Source organism: Elephas maximus, chromosome 16 (assembly GCF_024166365.1).
Source record: "Elephas maximus indicus isolate mEleMax1 chromosome 16, mEleMax1 primary haplotype, whole genome shotgun sequence".
Lineage (NCBI taxonomy): Eukaryota > Metazoa > Chordata > Mammalia > Proboscidea > Elephantidae > Elephas > Elephas maximus.
Window position 1 is genome coordinate 15269837 of NC_064834.1, and position 19529 is coordinate 15289365.

Consider the following 19529-nt stretch of genomic DNA (forward strand, 5'->3'; position numbering starts at 1 on the left):
AGCGGGTGGTCTGACCCCTCACCATCCAGTGCTTTCCCTGCCAGCCTCAGCCAGCACAGAGCCAAGGGAGCCAGGGCTCTTGGCAGTCCACATACCTCCCTTTCCAGGTTTGTGGGCGCTCTGGGAAAGGGGCTGAGAAAAACACAGGTGGATCCCAGTGTCAGATGAAATCCACCTTTTACAGCACCCACCTCCCTCTTTATTTCAGGGCACAGAGACAGAGACGACTGTTTTTTAAAAACCGTATTTTTTATTAGAAAAGTAAAAAATATTGCATAGGTCTTAATACTTGAACATCAAGTGTATTTATGAACAGCGAGTATCTTCATGTAAACAGTTCTAGATGGAAGACCCAGATGGCACTCCTAGGGAGGTCCGGCCCCCACCTCCACTCAGCCCCATCACCTCCAAGCTCAACTCCTCAGTACACAGCGGGGGATGAGCTGAATGCAGCTCCAGGTGTATTTTTTCTTCACGTGTCAAAGATCCCAAGTGATCCCAACACCCACCCCTTCTACTCTTACATTCATGCGTCTGTAAGATAGCTGCCTAGAACAGGTCAGTAGTGAAGCTCCTATCAGAAAAACAAATGATACGAAAACAAAGAACAAACACATTTGGTCCCTTCAGACCATGAGACACACAAAACCACCCTCGATGGCTTCCCCCCTCCCACCAAGGCCAGCTATCATGAGCACACACCCCCTTGCAGAAGCCAGCGCAGCCCAGCTGCTCTCCTGGCCCTGTTACACCACTGTTGTCCTAACTGTCAGTAATAATAAAAACAATAAGGTACATGCTACGCATCCGGCCAGAGCCTGGCTGGCCTCTAAGCCTTTGTTTCATGCTACAGTACTGAAGGGGCAAGTACCTCCAAAAGAGAGCCACCTGCACACACCTCAAAGAGCTTTCCTAGGAAACGCTATGTTCCCCCACATCGGCCTTCCTCCCCTCAGGTGGCTGTCGTCAGTTTTCTAAGGACAGGCGTAGCAGTCCCTCAGCTCCTGCCTGCCCAGTGTCCACCCCAAAAAGTTCCATTGTCTCTGCCGTGGGTTCAACACTCCTCAATGAGCAGCTGCTCCGAGCTGTACAGCTTCTTCTTGATGACTCGGAAGCCGGTGCTCAGCGTCAGAGACTGGCTGAAGCCAGGGACGAAAGGGGAGTTGGCAGAGCTGAACAGCCCCTGGATCTTGGGCCAGAGACGTGAGTCCAGGCGCAGCACGAGGGTCAGCTGGAAGGTAGGCACCAGGCTGGGGTCGAGGGCCAGCTGGCCCACGCTGTGGCAGCTCTTGCCCTGCTCTACGCAGACGTCCAGCAGCGCCCCCCGCAGGCCGCACGGCTCGCTGTAGGCCAGGCGTAGGAGTTCCTTGCCCACCTGGCTCACCAGCTGGCCGGGCATCAGCAGGCGCGCGGGCCTCCGCGAGCCCAGCCGCGCCTGGGCCAAGCTCTCCTGCAGCAGCTGCATCAGGTTGGCACACAGGTGCTCGTCCTCCGGGTCGCTGAGCAGTTCGAAGTCAGGCAGCGACACTCCATCCAGGTACGCCGAGTCTGGAAGGGAGAACACACAGGGGCCGGGCTGTGTCAGCGCGGACGTGAACCGAGACGTAGAGACGGGGTAGGAGCTGCTCCACTCAAACCAGCGCTCCTTCCCACTCGGTGCCTCAGTTTCCGCCCTGCGTTCGAACCCTCTAGTCAGCAACACACACCTCGCCCACCCCCGTCCTCCGGCCACCTGTCCCGAGGCTACAGGAAGCCTAGGTGTCTTGAACCCCTTTCTGCCCGTCGCTCCCTCACCTCCCCGGCCCCGGACCACGGCTCACCTTCCTCCGGCCCGAAGCCACTGTTGCTGCTGTCCAGGGACTCGCAGTCCGAGCTCTCCAGGCTCGCGCAGCGGCCGAGCCCCTCGTCTCGGGCCGCCGACCCCCGGGCTGAGCGCGGCGGCCGATCTGAGGTGGGAGTCCGAGACAAGGACGACGGCGAAGAGGAGGAGGACGACGAGAAACGGTCCCAAAGGCTAGGCATGGTGGGTACGGTCGCCAGGACGGCTGCAGATGAGCTCAGGGTGCGGGAGCACAGGAAACGCTGTAAGACAAGAGGGGCACCGACCGGGCGTCAGTCGCGGCTGGACCAGACCGTGTGGCCGCCCACGCAGAGCTCAGCAGACAGAATGGACACTCACCAGCTAGCGCGGTCAGCGAGAGCCTCTAGACCGCCGCTCGGAGGGGTGCGCGAAGCCCTGCCAAGCCCCGGCTCTGCTCGGACTCGTCCCCCGGCCCGCCCGCTCTTCCCCCTCGGCCTACTGAGATCCCCAGCTCCGCCGCCGAGAGACCTATAAGGACTAGCGCGGTTCGGCCACACCCCCTCCGCGCGGCGGCCCTATCCGGACCCGGGAGTGTGGCTATGCTCAGCCAATGGGCTCCAGGCGCACGTTCGCAACGTTCTCTCCTGCCCGGTGACAGCACCCTGGCCCCGCCCCCCGATCCCCGGCCGAGCCGCGGCCACGCCCCTTTTCTGGAAGGGCTCCGCCGCCGCTGCAGCTGCCGAGGTCCCCGAGGGCGCTCGCGGCAGGGGAGGATCAAGGAAAGACTTGTTTATTATAGGGTCGCGTTGCTGGGGGAGGGGGTAGCCCGTGACCACGCGAGCCGGAGAGGCAGGGAAGCACCAGGGGTAGGCAGGCAGGGAAAAACCGTTGCCCTTCAGCGTCTGGGCGCCTGCGAGCTGCGCTCACATCTGGGCGCACGGGTGTTCGCCCGTGGGACCGCCGCGCGGGGAGCGGACGTTAACTGGGCTGGCCCTCGTGCACGCACGCCAGGCCATCCCGCCTTCAGAAGGGTCGGGACATGAGATGAGGGCGGAGGGCAAAGAGCGGGCAGCTCTGAGCACGAGGCAGGGCCCTGTGCACCCCCGGCCCCGCAGCCCCACCTGCCCGCCCGCCTGTTACTCAGCAGCTCCAGGAGATGGGTTAATTCAGGGGTCTGTGTCTTTTAGGAGCCTGGTCCCCAAACCTTGCACGCTCCCACTCCCTAACTGCTTCAAAGGAGAGGGGTCGGGGAGAGTGGTTAGAGGGATGCTGGCCAAGCCCAGGTTAATAGCGTCTGGTTGGGGCTGAGAACCCGGCCCCACAACAGACCGACAGACGGCCGCCCAGCGGTCTTTTCCTTGCCCGATGCGGCCTGGAGCCCGGGCCTCCGTCGGGTCCTAGCGCCCCGCTCGTCTCGGCGCTTTGTGTAAAAGGCCCAGAGAGTTGCATCAGGACCAAGCGAAGGACCTAGACCTCCAGAAAAGGCCGAGAGTGCAATAGCCATCTCCTGTTTCGTCATTCACAGGAAGTCTGACCTGGTGATCTGGGGCGGACAGTGGTTCCTGAAGGTGGTAGGAGGTTCGACACACTCGATCTTCATTTTCGTAAAGTTTGCTAATCTAGTACACGGGACCCTGATGGAAGAGGGAACCAAACTTACATCAGACGCTCCCACCCCCAGGGTGGGCAGGGGCCAAACCAGATCCGACCAGCAGGCCTGGCCTACTGTGGACAGGCTTGCGCGTGACTGATGACAATTGTCAGAGAGGTCAGGCCACTGCCATCCTCATCAGAACTCACCCCATTAAAAAAAAAAAAAAAAAAACAAAGGCTGACCCACAGGGTTATGCAGGCAAACCCTGGCTTAGAACCGGAAAGGACCAGAACCCAAACTCTGCAAGCCACCCCCATTTTACAGATGGGACAACCACCTTTGAGGACAAGTTTGTGAATAAAAAAAATTAGGGGACTCACACTAGAAGCTGTCTTAAAGACAGCTGTAGAATTGAATAGTCTCTTAGACCACTGGCATTTTTCAAGGCCTGAGTACCAGCCCTGTCTTCCCATCCTCCAGTCTCCAGTGACTTTCAGAAAGCCCTAATGGGGTCAAGGTGAAAACACACCTTACTGAGGTGGGGAGAAAAGAGTTGGGGGTGTCCCATATGGATGTGGACCTGTGGCCCAGGAGAAAAGATCAGGGAGTTAATCCATCAAGGGTTCATCCTCTGACCAGGCTGAGGAGTAGTGAGATAGATTTAAGAGTTTTTTCCCTTTCATCTTTCTTCCTTTCTCTCTCTCTTTTTTTAAGAAAAAAGAAAGGATTTCAGAAAAATATCAAATATTGATCTAAGAAAAATAGAGATTTATTTTATAAATGAATACTGACAAGCAAAAGAATACAGAGCCAGTTTAGAAAGATCAGTTTATTAGGAATCATTCATTCATTCAACAAACACCATCGCCACGTGCCCAGCACTGTGCTGAGCACCCTTTGTTCACTGTCATTCTGTTAATAAGACAACTTATTCCAAATGGGAAGGACTGTGTTAATGGACACTAATTTGTTTCTTTTCCAGAGAAATCCATTAATATTGTTGTCTCATTGAGTTTTCTAAGAGTTTTTTAAACATAAAGAAAAAAAGACTGAAGTTGTAGCCCTGGAGACGTTTCCCAGAGTAGGAGGGAGTCGGATGTAAACTCCAGCGTAAAAAACCTCCTGCAAGGGGCCAGATTAGCGGAGGCCTGAAACCTGTGTGGCTGCCCTCCTGACACCCCCATCCCCATGAAGGACTGGGGAGAGCCTCCGTACCACTGGGGTCCACCAGGAGAACCTTTGGCCTAGAAGAGGAGGTTCTAAATCCTTCACCCCTCTGGATAGCCAAAATAGGGGTCCTCGGGGGCAACATGAAGGCCAGTTTCATCCTGTGAGGTGGAGGGTAGAATCCATCCCACCTGGCTGGGGCTCCTTCAAGGGGTCAAGGGCTGGAAAGACTTGGTTACTGCCTCATGCACCTCACCCTGCACAGGAGCAGCCTTGATTGGGCTCAACCCACAGGGTTGTGGTGGGGGTGGGGGCACAATGTGGGCCTCCTTGGAATGGGTAGCTCCATCTGCTGGCTTCTGAGCCAGGTCTCTTGAGAGCCGCTGGCATTTGCTGTCCTCTCCTCCCTCTCCTGCTCCTCCCGGGCCAAGGCTGGACATGCCCCACCAGTAGGTCAGACTTGCCTGGACATGCCCTCACCAGCAACCCTGGAGACTCACCTCTGGTATCCCTTCCTCCAGGAAGCCTTCCCCAGCACACTTCCCCCTCCCAACTTCCATCCCTTAGTGCCTCTCTTGGGGGACATCCTTATACCCTGTGCACATCTCTGATATGAATCATTGTTTCCATTAGACTGTAAGTAACTCCAGTAGCCCGCACTGTATCAGGTACCTAGTAGAGACTCAGTGAATGTTCTTTGAATAAATAAATAAATGAATAGATAAACGGATGGTTGGATGAAGCAAGAAGGTTGTTTTTCCCAGAATTGCACAGACTTGCATCTGGATTCCCAGGATCTGGGTGGGCCTTTGGATGGCCCTTCAGAAGTCCTTGATGCTACCTTTCTATTGCCTTTCTGACCAGTGCTGCCAAATGCCTTCCCTTCCTCCTCAACTCTGGTGTGGGAGTGAGGCTGCTGTGTGGCTTTAATTTTAAACATGAATAAAAAAATGCTTAAGTTTATCATGCATAAACTCATTTAGTTTATTGCAAGGTAGTCATGGTAAGGCACCCAGGTAAGACCACAAGACATTCATTTAACAAGGACAATAAAAATTAACAATTACAATGTTAGTTCAATGGTTAGAGCCCCAATCTTTAGACTTCAGGCTTCTACCTTTTATGAATGGTCTCAGGAAGAAAACTTGACCATATTTCGAATTCAGTGGAGGTTCCCTGTAGCTGGGATCTGAGGGCAGTGTGCAGAGTATCAGTCTTAGTCTTTGGCAGAGTCTCCCCTTCAGAGAGTGTTAGAGTCTAGAAAGGGATTTCTTGCTTCTGTCTTCTCTCAAGGAATGCACAGAAGTCCAGTGCTTATATACAATTTTCTAACCTTGGCCTTACACCATAAGGGCTAGGTGATGTCATATTTAGTGTATTACATCCTTTCTTCAAGGTCAGACATTTGCCCAGTGCTGCATCTTTTAGAGATTAAGAAGTTATTTAGGACTGACCTAATGGCTCAAAGCCACCTTACAGAGATATAACTTTATGTTACATTTTCTTTTATCACATCATGTAGCTGTCAAGTCAATTTAGGGAGGCTGTTTATGACATATCTCACATGCTTCACATACTTCTATTTTTAAATTCAGAAACTTTCTACTTTTAAGTTACATTATAAGTGACTTGTGCATCTGTGGCTTAAGAGTATTTATAGAAGCAAACATAACAATGCCTTATACATGTTACAGGGATATGTATAACATTGCCTTGGACATGTGAGGAGCGCTGGTGGAGCAGTGGTTAAGCGTTTGGCTGTTAACCAAAAGGTTGGCAATTCAAATCCACCAGCCACTCCTTGGAAACCCTATGGGGAAGTTCTACTCTGTCCTATAGGGTCACTACAGGATCGCTATGAGTCAGAATTAACAACAAAGGGGTTTTTGTACATATGTGGCTTGAGAACATGACAGAAATTGCATAATGTACATAACAGGGGCTTTTAAGGCAACCCAGTTCTTCCCTCTGGGATCTGATCAGCAAATCCAGGAAGCTGGGAAGAGAGGTCATGTTGTGCAGAGGGCTCATTTGTTATAAGAAATCTTTTAAAGCAGCCAGTACTTTCTTTTCAAGTGCCTCAAAACACTTCAAAAAAATTTTTTTTTCAGGTGAAATTCACGTAATATAAAATTAACCATGTTAAAGTGAACAAGTCAGCGGCGTTTAGTATGTTCACAATGCCTGTGCACCCTAAAAGGAAACCCCACACCCATCAAGCAGTCACTTCCCTCTACATACTTTTTTAAGTCATTGTTCATGTTCATTGCCTTGTTGGTGGGGAGCAAGGCTGCCTCTTTGCACAACTCCAGAGGGTGCCAGTCCCAGCAGGCTCTGTGCATTTACATTTGTCATCTAGGGAGTGGGGTTCCAGGGAGCACAAATCACATAGACCACAAAATGCATCATGGACTATGCACCAAGCCAACTCTGGTGGGGAGACTGGCTGAACTCCGAGCATGGAGTGGGCAAGTGGCACGTCCCAGATGACTCAGGTCTCTGGAGTTGGTGACCAGGCCCCATGTCCCAATCTCTGTGGCCAGGCCCCTGACCATACAGACACCCTGCCTCTTCTCTGACTCTGCTGTATTCCCGTGGGACCCTCCAAAGCCTGCAATTTAAAGTCAGTGAGCACTGACTCCCAGCCACCTGCCTCTCCCCGTCTAGGCAGTTTCTGTCCTGTACACCCGTTCCCAAGGCTTCAGTCTGGCGAGTGGCCCCAGTCAGGTTTGAGGAGTTAAACCAGATCTTGGGGTAGGGGTGTGATTCTGAGAACCCCAAACTTCAGGATGGGAACCCCTGAAGGCCAGCCGGCTTGCCTGCGTGGCTCTTCTGCCTGGGGCACCTCTTAAGCTCTTTGGAAACATCTCCTTTGCGCTAGTGGAGGTGGCAGGAGGAGCCAGCGTGTCAGGGAGGTGGTGGGGGGAGGGGTTGAGTGGTGGTAGGAGGTGGGGACAATGAAGCCAGCAAAAATGTTCCCAGGACTTCTGTGGCTTTTTTACTTGAAAAACAACAAACAGCTAGTTCAAAATAGCAGGATTATAAATGCACCTGGTTTACTGGGAAGGTTGTGAAAAACTGTTGACAACTCAGGGTTTTATGTAGGACTTTGATTTCCTATAGGGTTGCTATGAGCTGGAATTGACTCCAGGGCAATGGGTTTGGTTTTCTGATTTTCTACTGGAGTTAAGGTGCAAATGAAGCCGCTCTTTTGAAATAGGAATTCTAACAATACATTGTATTTTGCAGCCTTTCAAAAAGCTTTTAACATCTATTATCTACTTATAATACATGAATTAATGTATTATATGTAGAATGAATGAATAAATGAATACAGTGCCATTCTCTAGATGAGGAAACTGAGGCCCAGAGTGAGAGTCCAGCAGTCTTTCCATCATCCAGTGGCTCCCAAGCCTGCTTCATTATTAGAATTGTCTCGGGAGTTTGTAAAACAGAGATTCTCATTCCCCACCTTCCATTCTGAATAAGTAGGTTTCGGGCAGGACCTGAGAAGCTGTTCTGTACAAAAGCTCTCAGGGCAATTCTGATGCTCATCTTTTGCTCGGACATCAGCTGACCTCGTGGAGGAAAGATAGGGTCTGGAAAGAATGCTAGATCGACTTCCCATCAATTCTAGGGCCTCCGTGTCGGGGGTGGGTCAGGGCAGGTCTGGAGACAAGGCCCACACGTGATAATGCTGAGCTCACAGGTAGCCAATTCTGCTGGGGTCCTAGGTTTCACAGGAAGTCATTTCCTCTTGGGGACAGAGCAGGGGGTCGTGGGAACCTCACAAAGAGCTAGGTTAATGAACTAGCCATGACAAGGGCTGGGGTTCTGAGAGCTGAGAGGGTAGCTTTAGGATTCTGAGGGACCTCCATTTGTCCCACTGGTACTGAAAGGCACAAACAGCCTCCCAGACTTCAGGCTGCTCACCCATGCATGTTTTCCCACAGCCAGAATGGTCAAGTGGAGTTGTCCCAGGCGAGCCAGCCAGGCTTGGGTCCTGCTGACTCCAGGACTCACTCTTTTCACGCTAACCTACCCACTGCCTCTCAGGAAGGATTCCTGTCTGCTCAAGGCCAGCTTTCTGCCAATTTCCCGGGGTTCCTGTCCCATCCTGAGTTCTGAACGCTTATGAAGAAAAGAAACAATGAAGTGGAGAGAGGGCTAAGCAACACTTTCTCTAAAAAAAAAAAAAAAAAATTACCTGACGCCTAGGCTAAATCCTCCTGATGTCCTCAGGCAAGCCCAGGTCCTGTGGGGTGAGGGAACTGGAGTCAATAGACCTAGTTCTAGGCTCTACGTGGCCACTAAAGATGAATCAGGTTTTGGTCTATGGCCTGAAGCAGTGCCCAGAAAGCACATATCTTTAAAATCCAGTATTTTTATTACACTAGGTCCCTGGGGGAGCTGGAAACCCTGGTCGCGTAGTGGTTAAAGCCATACTGCTAGCCAAAAGGTCGGCAGTTTGAATCCACCAGGCGCTCCTCGGAAACCGTATGGGGCAGTTCTACTCTGTCCTATAGAGTCGCTGTGAGTCAGAATCGACTGTCGATGGCAACAGGTTTGGGATTGTTGGCTAGGGGAGCCCTGGTGGCGTAGCGGTTAAAGCTGTGACTGCTAGCCCAAAAGTCAGCAGTTCATGTCAACCAGCCGCTCCTTGGAAGCCCTATGGGGCAGTTCTATCCTGTCCTGTAGGGTCACTATGAGTTGGAATTGACTCAAAGGCAATGTTTTTTTTTTTTTAGGTCCCTGGATGGTGCAAACTGTTTGAGTTGAACTACTTACTAACCTAAAGGTTGGCATTTTAAACCTGCCCCGAGGCACTGCGGAGGAAAGCCCTGGAGATCCGCTTCCATGAAGATTGTTGTTGGGTCCCATGGAGTCGATTCCAACTCATAGCGACCCCATGTGATAGACTAGAGCTGCCACATAGGGTTTTCTTGGCTGTAATCTTTATAGAAGCAGATCACCAGGTCTTTTTCCTGAGGAGTTGCTGGGTGGGTTCAAATAGTCAACCTTTCGGCTAGCAGCTGAGCGCTTAACCATTGTGCCACCCAGGCTCCTTCCTTCCATAAGGGTTACAGCCAAGAAAACTCTGGAATAGTTCTCCTCTGTAACACATGGGGTCACCATGAGTTGAAACAGACTTGACGGCAAGGGATTATTTTTACTATAAATAATGGAGATTCTGCAATCTATTTTACATTTTATCTCTTACCTTTAATACCAAACTTTAAATTATTTAGTAGTTAAATTACTTAATTTTCCCTGTCCAAAAAAATAATAATAATAATAAACCAACTTAATATAAAGAATGATACAGTACATTTATCCTGTGTCTTCAGGTGGCGTTGGGATTTTCATATCCCAGTTTTTAACCCAAAACTAGAGAATCTTAAAGTCCCCTTCAACTTCCATAAGGCTTTTAGGGAGTAAGCTCCGTGCTTTTCCAAAAATCCCAGGCTTAGCTTATTGTTTTTTTTTTTTTTTAGCTTGTAGGGGAATGCGCCGGCTGGAGGAGGCCTGACAGAGAAAGTAGAAACAGACTTTTCAGCTATTTTGAGTGTTTTTGCCTTTTGAGGGTTTTGCCCTGTATCAAAGATGGTGCAAGACCAGACAACGTCTTGTTCTGTTGTACATGAGATTGTCATGAGTTGGTGTGACTAAATGGCAACTAACAACAACATATCAAAGGTGGGGGGCAGTGGGGAGGGCTGCGGGGAGGGCTCTGTTGATCAGGTTGGGTTGGTGGGGTGTGGAGGATGGCAGGAATGATTGGGGGCTGATACGGCAGAGGCAGTCCCTGTCCAGGCTCACTGCATGCCTGGGCAGCAGAATGACTTCACCTCCCCCACTCTGGGAAGAGAGACCAAGGAGGTCTGTCTAGCCACTGGGTAACCTAAGGGGCTAAGGGCTGGAGCCAGCAGGAATCAATTATGGTGCTCAGGAAAGAGGAGTCATCTCTCTCACTCTCAGGATTCCCCCATCAGTGTTAGGGCGGATGGGCCCCGGGAGAGCACCTCATCCTGCCCCCTCCTCCTCTCCACTTTATAGACAAGGAAAGGGACCTGGAGGGTGGGAGCCTTGTGAGTGAGGTTGCCCATGCTCTTGTTGTTTCCTTGTTTCCTGGCAGTTTGGCCTCACTCAACCCTTGGGAACTTTCTTTTCCTGGGCCTGGAACCGCTTTCTTGCCCCTCTGCCAAGCCTCTAACCTCACTCAGACGTGCATTTTATCTCCACGGCCTTAGTAGCCAAAGACTTGGGAAACTCGGATCCATTAAAAAGACAGCTACCCAGGGTCTGCATCCTGGGCTTTTCTCTGGAATCCCTTGGCTGGCAGGTGATGGGAGCTGCCAGCCCCACCTAGTAACTTCACCACCTTCTCACAATGAACTTTGATCTTTATGGAGTTCTTCATGCTATAAAAAACACTTCTGTATCCACAAAGATTTTCACATCAACGCTGTCAGTAAAAATAACAACTAATATTTGTGTAGTGTAGGCAGGACAGGGCTCATCAACACCACTTAACAGATGAGAAACCTGAGGCTCAGAGAGGTGAAGTCAGCAGGCTGGAGTCAATGACTCTACATCTAGGCTCATTTCCTTGATTCCAAGCCACCAGTACTTGTAGTTGAGAACCAAAGGGGACTGCACAGTTAGCAGGGACAGTGCATCTTAGGGGTGGGTGTGTAGAACAGGTGGAGTGAACACCTGGAGTCACTATGGCGTTGTTGACAGAAGACACTTTCTCTCCAAGTTGGCCCTTGTTTTATCTGACAGGTTTGTCCCTTTGGAGTTTAGCAGGGCCCAGCAGTGCTGACTCAATGGCAGGCAGACGGATGTCCAAGGGAGTTTGTTTCCCTTTAGCTGGACACCCTCAGTCCAAGAAGTGACAGTGATTCTGTCACCACCTCCCCCCTCGGGGTGCCCGGCCCCTGAGAGCGCTGCTCTCCCTTGGGAAGGCCAAACTAGGAAAGGGTCCGCCAAAAGAGGGGCCCCTCCTCTCCCGTTAATCCACAAAGGGACAGACTCGGGCATAGGAACCCAGGAGCCATTAGTGAATCTTTTTGTATTTGAAAAACAAAGGCAGAGAGAAGCACAAAACCCCTCTAGAGTCTGTTGTGTTGGCCGGTGCACAGAAGAGCTGAGCCCACTTTCCCCGCGGTCTGCGGTGGTCTGCCTGCAGCTGGCCGGGATGAAGGGAAGACCCCCAGCCCCCTCCCCTCCCCCACAGCCGAGGTGCGCTCTCAGGGGAGCCCGGCCGCGGAGGTGACAGATGCCGAGCAGCTGACCGCGGGTGAGGGTGGGAGGGGAGGGGCTCTGTCCTCTAGGAACCCCAGGGGGGGCAGCGGGGACGTGACTTGGAAAACGTGCGTCTGGAGGACAGGAGGGGGCCAGAGCGAGGGTGGGACGGGGGAGCGCGGCTAGCCCCGGCCCCGCCCACCCGCGAGCGGACGACGCCCCGCCCACCGTGGGGTGGGGGCGGGGTGAGGGTGGGGGCGGGGCGGGGTGGGGGCGGGGCGAGGCGGGGCGGGGGGAGGTGGCCGGGCCGCGGAGATGCTGAGCTCAGCGCTTGGGTCGCTCGGCAGCTGGCTGGGGGCAGGGCGGCGGGCCCGTCGCCTTTCTGGTGAGGGCGGAGGAGAGGGGGAGGAGGCTGAGGAGGCCCTGACTGCCCTGAGGCTGTAACTTTCCTTGGATGGGGTCGTGTTAACAAAGGGGTCTCTGTTGGGGTGGGGGAGGCCTCCTGGGTGCAAGCAAAACCTAATGAGGGGAGAGAGCGGGGCAGTGTCTGTGAGTCACCGCCCTAAACCCTGACTGAGTCCCAAGAACCCGCGCCAGAGAGGCCGAGCCGTTGTGCCCTCTGACCCCAAGATTTGTTTGGTGGAGAGGGGTGCAGGGAGCAGTTCCCGCCCCCGTAGGGCAGTCTTCTAGAATTGGCCCAGGCCGCCTCCAGCTAGTGCAGGGAGGGACTTTTATTTAAGGCAGCCCTGAAAAGAGCAGGGAAGATCAGCTTGGGAGGGCTAGGAAGAGAGCCCTTTGTACCTACCTGGCACAAATGGTTACCCAGGCCAAGTGGGCGGGTGGCTGTTTTTGAGGCTGACCTACATACCTATTTGCCTCTTTATCTTTTTATTATCACACATGGTTATTATGGCAGCTTTTCTTTAGCACTCGGTGCAGCTGCTTCGTCTGCTGAGGACTGCACAATGAGGCGAGCTGCCTGCGGGTGAGGGGCAGCTCCACGCTCCTAGCACGTTTTCAGAGTCTGGCCCTGGAAAAAAAGATCCCTGGTGGTGCAGTGGTTAAAGGGCTGAGCTACTAACCAAAAGGTCAGTGATTGGAACCCACCAGCCTGCTCCAATGGAAAGAGATGTGGCAGTCTGCTCCTGTAAAGATTACATTCTTGGAAACCCTACGGGACAGTTCTACTCTGTCCTATAGGGTTGCTATGAGTTGGAATCGACTCAGTGGCAACGGAAAGAAGGACATCAATAGGCCTGCACCAAGCTCTTCCTAACCCTGATGTACCAGCTTCAACGCAGGCAGGGACGACTATTCAGACTGAACAGGTGTCCTGGCTTTTGCTGAGGCTGGCCAAAAGTTTCAGCCTCTGGGCCTTGTTGCTTCACAGTGTTAACCTGGTTCTCTGACAGCTTCACTGCAGCAGGCGAGGTTTTCCTTTATAGGTGGGGAAACTAAGGCACAGAGTTGAGTTGTGGGCAGGACTGGTTTGGGATTTACTGCTCAGATTGTGGAGGCAACTCTGTTTTCTTTAGTAGAAGCAAGACGAGCCTGGCACTCTCTGTTTATTTTACCTTCTGTTCGGCTTCTCTAGGGCCTGCCTCCTGAAACCTCTTAATAGCTCCCCATTGCCTTTAGGGCAAGCTTGGCCCTTTGCTTTGGCCTACCAAGCCTCCAGGGCAGGCCCTTGACTATCTCTAGCTTCATCTCCCTCCCACAGCCAAGGAAGGGAAAATCACATATGGTTCTAATTACCTCTGAAACGCTCTTAAATTTCCCATCAAGTACAGTATACATGGCTTTGTGTATACAACTTTGCACAGTAATATGTGTGTAGATGTGCAAAACACATACAGCCACATAGAATGGGCCATAAAGAGGACACCAGCAAAACATAAGCATATAATTTTCCAGTGTCTTTAATCACGCTTCAGAGAAACACACATCAGCCTGGAGGTGAGGCTGACAGAGGAAACGGGTTTCTTCATCTCCCATCTGGCGCCCACTCTGGGGCATGAAATCCTTAGCCCTAGAGAAGAAAGGGGGACACCTGCACTGCTTGCACGGTTCTCTTTTGATTGGGAGTTTTTTCTTTTTTTAGTGACATTTCATCCAGGTTCACTGTGCCCTGTAGAATGCCATTCTTCGGTGATCTTTAGGGATCTTAAGTCCCTTCCAGCCAGCACTGCTCCCATCTTTACCCCGATGCCTCATCCTGGATGCCTTTTCCATCTTTTCGCTTCCGCTTACTCTCCAAGCTTGTCTCAGGCATGAGGTCCTCCAGGGAGCCTCCCTGAAAAGAAGTGCAGGGTGGGGAGTCCAGCCCAAGCCGGTTTGACTTTGGAGCCAGTGCTCAGTCCACACAGCTTTCTTTCTCAACAGTGTCTGTTGAAGTGATCCTATCCTGCTCTCGTGCCCCCATCAGATTACAGACTCCCTCAGAGATCGTGTATTTTTCATTTTCAAACACCCTGTGATCACTATACTACACAACTCCCCTTCAGGAGTGCATGCGCGTGCACACACACACACACACCCCCCTACCTATCCTAGTGTTAGATACATATGGTATACGCTGAACAAGTATTTGGCCCAGGATTGATTGGACTAGAGCCTACACATGACTCAAGGTCAATGAGTGAAATCAGCAAGAAATCTCCCCGACCCCTCCCAGGCACTGGGAACTCTGCTTCCCTTGAACTTTGATGGCATTTATTATTGTCTGAGAAAGTTAAAACTGGAAGGGGGATTTCCCTTCTCGTACAGATGAGGAGACTAAAGGGGGGAAGTACCCAGCGTTGGTCCAGAGTGGGAACCAGATCCCATGGTCTACTGGCTTGCACTGGGTTCCTCCCCGTGGCACCTCCTCACTTCTTCAGAGAGGCCTTTCTTGTTGTTTCCTTTCAAAGCACTCATTCTGTTTGTAATTATGCATGTATTTATCTGTGTGGGTGTCCAAAGCCTGTCTTTCCCATAAACTGCAAGCCTCAGGAGGCCAGGGATTGTATCAGTTTCATCCTGGAGCCCCCAGTGCCCTGCACAAGGTCCAGCCACAGAGTGCTCCTAAATAAATGAATGAGATTCTCACATGGTGAGAACCTCGTACATTTCCCCAGGGCAGGCACTGAGATTGGTTTAAACACTGCAGAGTGGCCAGCCTGGAGAGCCCCTTGCCAGGAGCTCCAATGCAAACAGCCTGGGCTCTGCCTTGCAGAACTAAAGGTCTAGGAGGGAGGATAAGACACCTAGTGAATACCCTAACACAGGGAAGATATTTAAGCAGGGAGTAACAGTCAGATGGGATGTTGGAAATGTTACTCTGACAGCATACTCTGGACCATGGATCGGAGGTTTGAGACTAGAGACAGGTCATCAATTTGAGGATGATTGCAAAAATCGAAATCCACCTGTGGTGCCTTGGAAGAAAGGCCTGGCAATCTCCTTCTGGAAGGTCACAGACTTGGAAACCCTATGGAGCATAGTTCTACTCTGCAACACATGGGGTCACCATGGGTCAGAACTGACTCGATGGCAGCTGGTTTGGGATGGTAGGAGAACTGTTAAGTTGTAGTCCATCCAAATATTATGCGCTAAAAAGAATGAGGTAAATTTTCCCAAAAGATGTCCAAGATATTTTGTTAGGTAAAAAGAACAAGTTGCAGAACAATTTGTATACTATAATTCCTTTTTGGAAAAAAAAAAAAAGGACACTGACCCGCAGATACGAAGATACACACACTGAAACCTGCAGAGAAAACATCTAGAAGGATCCTGAAGGAACTGTTCACAGATGTTATCTCTGAGGGATGGGAGGGGGGGAGAGGCTTTTAGTTTTCCTTTTCACACCTTCTGCACTGTTGGATTTTTGTCATGAGCGCATATTCACAGGAGTTTTTTGTTTTTTGCTATTGCAGGATTGGAGGGGTGGATAAGGAGGTGGGGTGGGCTGGAGCCCTGGAGACCCAGGGAGAAGCAGTGCAGAGTGAGGGGACTTTGATGTGACCCACCACTGCCTGGAATCAGGCAGGGGCGTTACTAAAGCGGTGGGACAGCACCAGGTGACACTGTTAGGGGAGGCGACACCAAAATGACAGTCTATAAAATTTTTGTGCAGTGTTTCAGCAGGAATTTATTATTTTTTATAAAAATATGCTGTAGTTATAACAATAAAAATATTTTTTGTAAGCCCAGCTTACACGTGTCAATATACCTAGGAGGGTAAACTCTACGCTAATTTTTGAACCTTCTAATGTGCTTGGTCAGAGCTGTCATTATTACCCAATTACAGTGACGCTTTGAGTCACGTGGCTTCGCCTGCAGGGTGCTAAAGGCCTGCACTGTTGTTTTCATTGCTGCTGGTATTTTTATAGCTGCTGATTTTGTCAAAATTTCTGGTGCTTTAGCACAATATTGTGTTAATTAGCATGGGGGTGGGGGGAGATGACACCAACCCTAGTGATGCCACTTAAGTGGGGGATATGGAGGAAAGGTCGGAAAAGGCTCTGTGTTTCCAAACGGATGGGGCGTTGTGGAGGCTCGGTGCAGCCAGGGGAGGCTCACTGAAGGTGACTGACCTCCACAGCACCAGTGACACTGGGCAGGGGGCAAGGAGCCCAAGACCAGGAGACCCGGCTTTTAGTGGAACAATGGCAAGGAGAGGACCATCGACCTTTAGGACCCTACGGACTCCTTGGCTGTTTCGCACCATCCTTTGGGTACAGACGGTTCTGGCTGCAGCTGGGAAACAAACAGAGCCGGGAGGGGCCGAAGCCCAAGCCCAGGCAAGTGGAGGTCCGCCCTCCCCGGCGGTGGCCGGCCCAGTCTCCGCCCCGACGGCGCGCAGCCGTCGTCCTCCTGTTTGCTGGCAGGCTGCTAACATCCACAGGCCCCGGGGTGACAGGGTAGGGCTCTTGGCCCAATCGCAAGGCGAAGCCCCCTTCCCAGGACACAGAGCAAAGGAAGCCAGAGCAGTGCTGTTCGTGGAGAGATGGGGCAAGAGGGCGGCCAAGTAGGGGCTGGAGAAGTTTCTTGGTCCAGATAAGCCGGTGAAAGCCTAGAGAAAGTCAAAGATAGAGGACTGTTCTGTGATTCCTAAGACAGCAGTTCATATTTATCTCATGAACAATTGCTCTGAGCCTCTGAGTCCAGTGGTAATATTGCCCCCAGGCAGAGCTGGTTAAGGACCCTCCCTCCTCTTAGGAAGTGTGTTTAGAGTCTTGTCTCCAGGCCCTCTCTCCCTGGGCTGCTCTTTTCTGGGAAAACCCCCGTGAAAGGATGAAGGGAAACACCTACCATGTACCACGGGCACCTGAGGTACTTTCTCAGGTATATTTAATCCACTCAACAACCTTTATTTTATTGTGCTTTCAGTGAAAGTTTACAGCTCAGGTTAATTTCTCATTCAAAAACTTATGTACGTATTATTTTGTGACATTGGTTGCAATCCCCACAATGTGACAGCACGCTCCCCCCTTCCACCCCAAGGTCCACCATGTCCATTCGTCCAGTTTTTGTCCCTTCTTGCTTTTGGTCAGGAGTTGTCCACTCAGTCTCATATATTTGATTAAGAAGCACATTCCTCACGGGTGTTGTTTTTTGTTTTAGAGGCCTGTCTCATTTTAATCTGAAAAGTGGGCTTCAGGAGTGGTTTCAGTTCTGAGTTAGCAGAGTGTCCAGGAACCATAGTCTTGGGGGTTCCTCCAGTCTCTGTCTGTCAGACCAGTAAGTCTGGTCTGTTTTCATGAATTTGGATTGTGTTCTACATTTTTTTCCCATTCTATCTGGGACTCTCTGTTGTGATCTCTGTCAGGGAGGTTGGTGGTGGTAGCTGGGCACCATCTAGTTCTTCTGGGCTCAGGCTAGTGGAGTCTCAGGTTTGTTTGGTCTTTCAGTCCTTTGGGCTAATCTTTTGTGTCTTTGGCGTTCTTTGTTCTCCTTTGCTCCAGATGGGATGGGACTAATGTATCTTATATGGCTGTTTAAAAGCTTTTAAGACCCCAGATGCTACTCACCAAAGTAGGGTGTAGAACATTTTATGAACTATGTTATGCCAATTGGCCTAGATATCCCCCAAGACTATGGTCCCCAGCCCCCAATTTCAGCAACTCGGTCCCTCAAAGTGTTTGGATGTGTCTAGGAAACTTCTGTGTTTTGCTTTGGTCCAGTTGTGCTGACTTCCCCTATGTTGTGCATTGTTTTTCCCTTCACCAAAGTTGACACTTGGCTACTTATCTAGTTAGTGATTTGCCCTGCCCATCCCTCTCCACCCTTGTAACAATCAAAGAATGTTTTCTGTGTATAAACCTTTTCCTGAGTTCTTATAACAGTGGTCTCATACAATATTTGTTCTTTTGTGATTGACTGATTTCACTCAGCAGAATGCCCTCCAGATTCATCTATGCTGTGAGGTGTTTTGTGGATTCATCATTGTTCTTTATCGTTGCACAGTATTCCATTGTGTGTATGTACCATAATTTACCCACTCATCTGTTGATGGGCATTTAGGTTGTTTCCATCTTTTTGCTATTGTGAATAGTGCTGCCAATGAACATGGGTGTGCATATATCTATTTGTGTGACGGCTCTTATTTCTCTAGGGTATATTCCTATTAGTGGGATTGCTGGATCATATGGTATTTATATTCCTATCTTTTTAAGGAAACACCATATCATTTTCCAAAGTGGTTGTACCATTTTACATTCCCACCAGCAGTGTATAAGAGTTCCAATCTCCCTGTCAACAACCTTCTAAAGGAGGTTCTTTGACAAAGTAGGGAAGTGAGACTGTGGGAGATGGTACCTGTGACCACATGGTTAAGAAGTGTTAAAACTGGGATTCGAACCTGGGTGTGCCTATGTCCCGCTTATACCTTGGTTGCTTGGAGCTCAGATCACATTTTCCCATCAAAATAATTCTGTAAGTGGTGGTTTGGTTGCCATAATGCCTAGCTTACCCAGGGTATAGCCAGAATTAATTCTATGTTTCACTGTGGTTGTGCATGAATCAGGCTTCGGCGGCTAGCCTGGAAACCCACAGGAGAGGAAAAATGCATTTGAGGGTGTGCCCAGCTGGGAACTCTTGCCCTTACTGTAGCGGCCTGGCTCAGGGCAAGCAGGGAATATGGTGGCTCAGGGGGTACTTGTCCATTTCCAGAGCTCTGCCAGCAAGCCCTGGTGAGTTCTAGCTGTTCACAGGAATGGGGCAGGGCATGTGGCAGGTTTGATGCTTATAAGACAGGGAGTGCTATGTAACAATGTGCATTGATCTTCGGACTCTGAAAATCAAAATCATAGTCCTTCTCCTTTCTTCCCTACCAAACCAAAAAAAAAGCCAAACCCATTGCTGTCGAGTCGATTCTGACTCATAGTGACCCTATAGGACAGAGTAGAACTGCACCATAGAGTTTCCAAGGAGCGCCTGGTGGATTCGAACTGCCAGCCTTTTAATTAGCAAACATAGCTCTTAAGCACTACATCACCAGGGTTTCCTTCTTCCCTACACTGCCTCTCAATTCTGTACAGAGTCATCTTACACCTCCTTCTTCTAGGATGGAATACTAAGGGCAAGTTGTAGGGTTCATTCTACCACTAACCCTGGTGTCTGCCTATGAGGTGGATGATAATGACTATACAGTTAGCAGTGATGGGCACCACAGTAGCTGAGAGAAGCTAGGATCAATCAAACCTTTTATAGTGACTCCAGGAAGGGTTTCATTCATTC

At 50.7% G+C, this 19529-nt stretch overlaps 1 protein-coding gene across 1 annotated transcript; it reads right to left on the reverse strand.

Annotated features, from left to right (window-relative positions):
• Positions 1 to 216: 216 nt before the first annotated feature.
• On the reverse strand, positions 217 to 2312 carry DDIT4 (DNA damage inducible transcript 4). The gene is made up of 3 exons (XM_049854830.1): positions 2180 to 2312; positions 1821 to 2082; positions 217 to 1548 (listed from the first exon to the last, which is right to left on the reverse strand). Exons 2-3 carry the CDS (start codon positions 2020 to 2022, stop codon positions 1055 to 1057), a joined length of 696 nt encoding a protein of 231 aa, XP_049710787.1. The 5' UTR covers positions 2023 to 2082; positions 2180 to 2312; the 3' UTR covers positions 217 to 1054.
• Positions 2313 to 19529: the final 17217 nt, after the last annotated feature.

Bases quoted from the DNA above. Each gene is read 5' to 3' on its own strand.
- DDIT4 (XM_049854830.1), bottom strand. From the start codon at position 2,022: ATGCCTAGCCTTTGGGACCGTTTCTCGTCGTCCTCCTCCTCTTCGCCG. The intron at 1,549-1,820 runs GTGAGCCGTGGT...TCTCCCTTCCAG, and splicing joins TGGCTTCGGGCCGGAGGAAG to ACTCGGCGTACCTGGATGGA.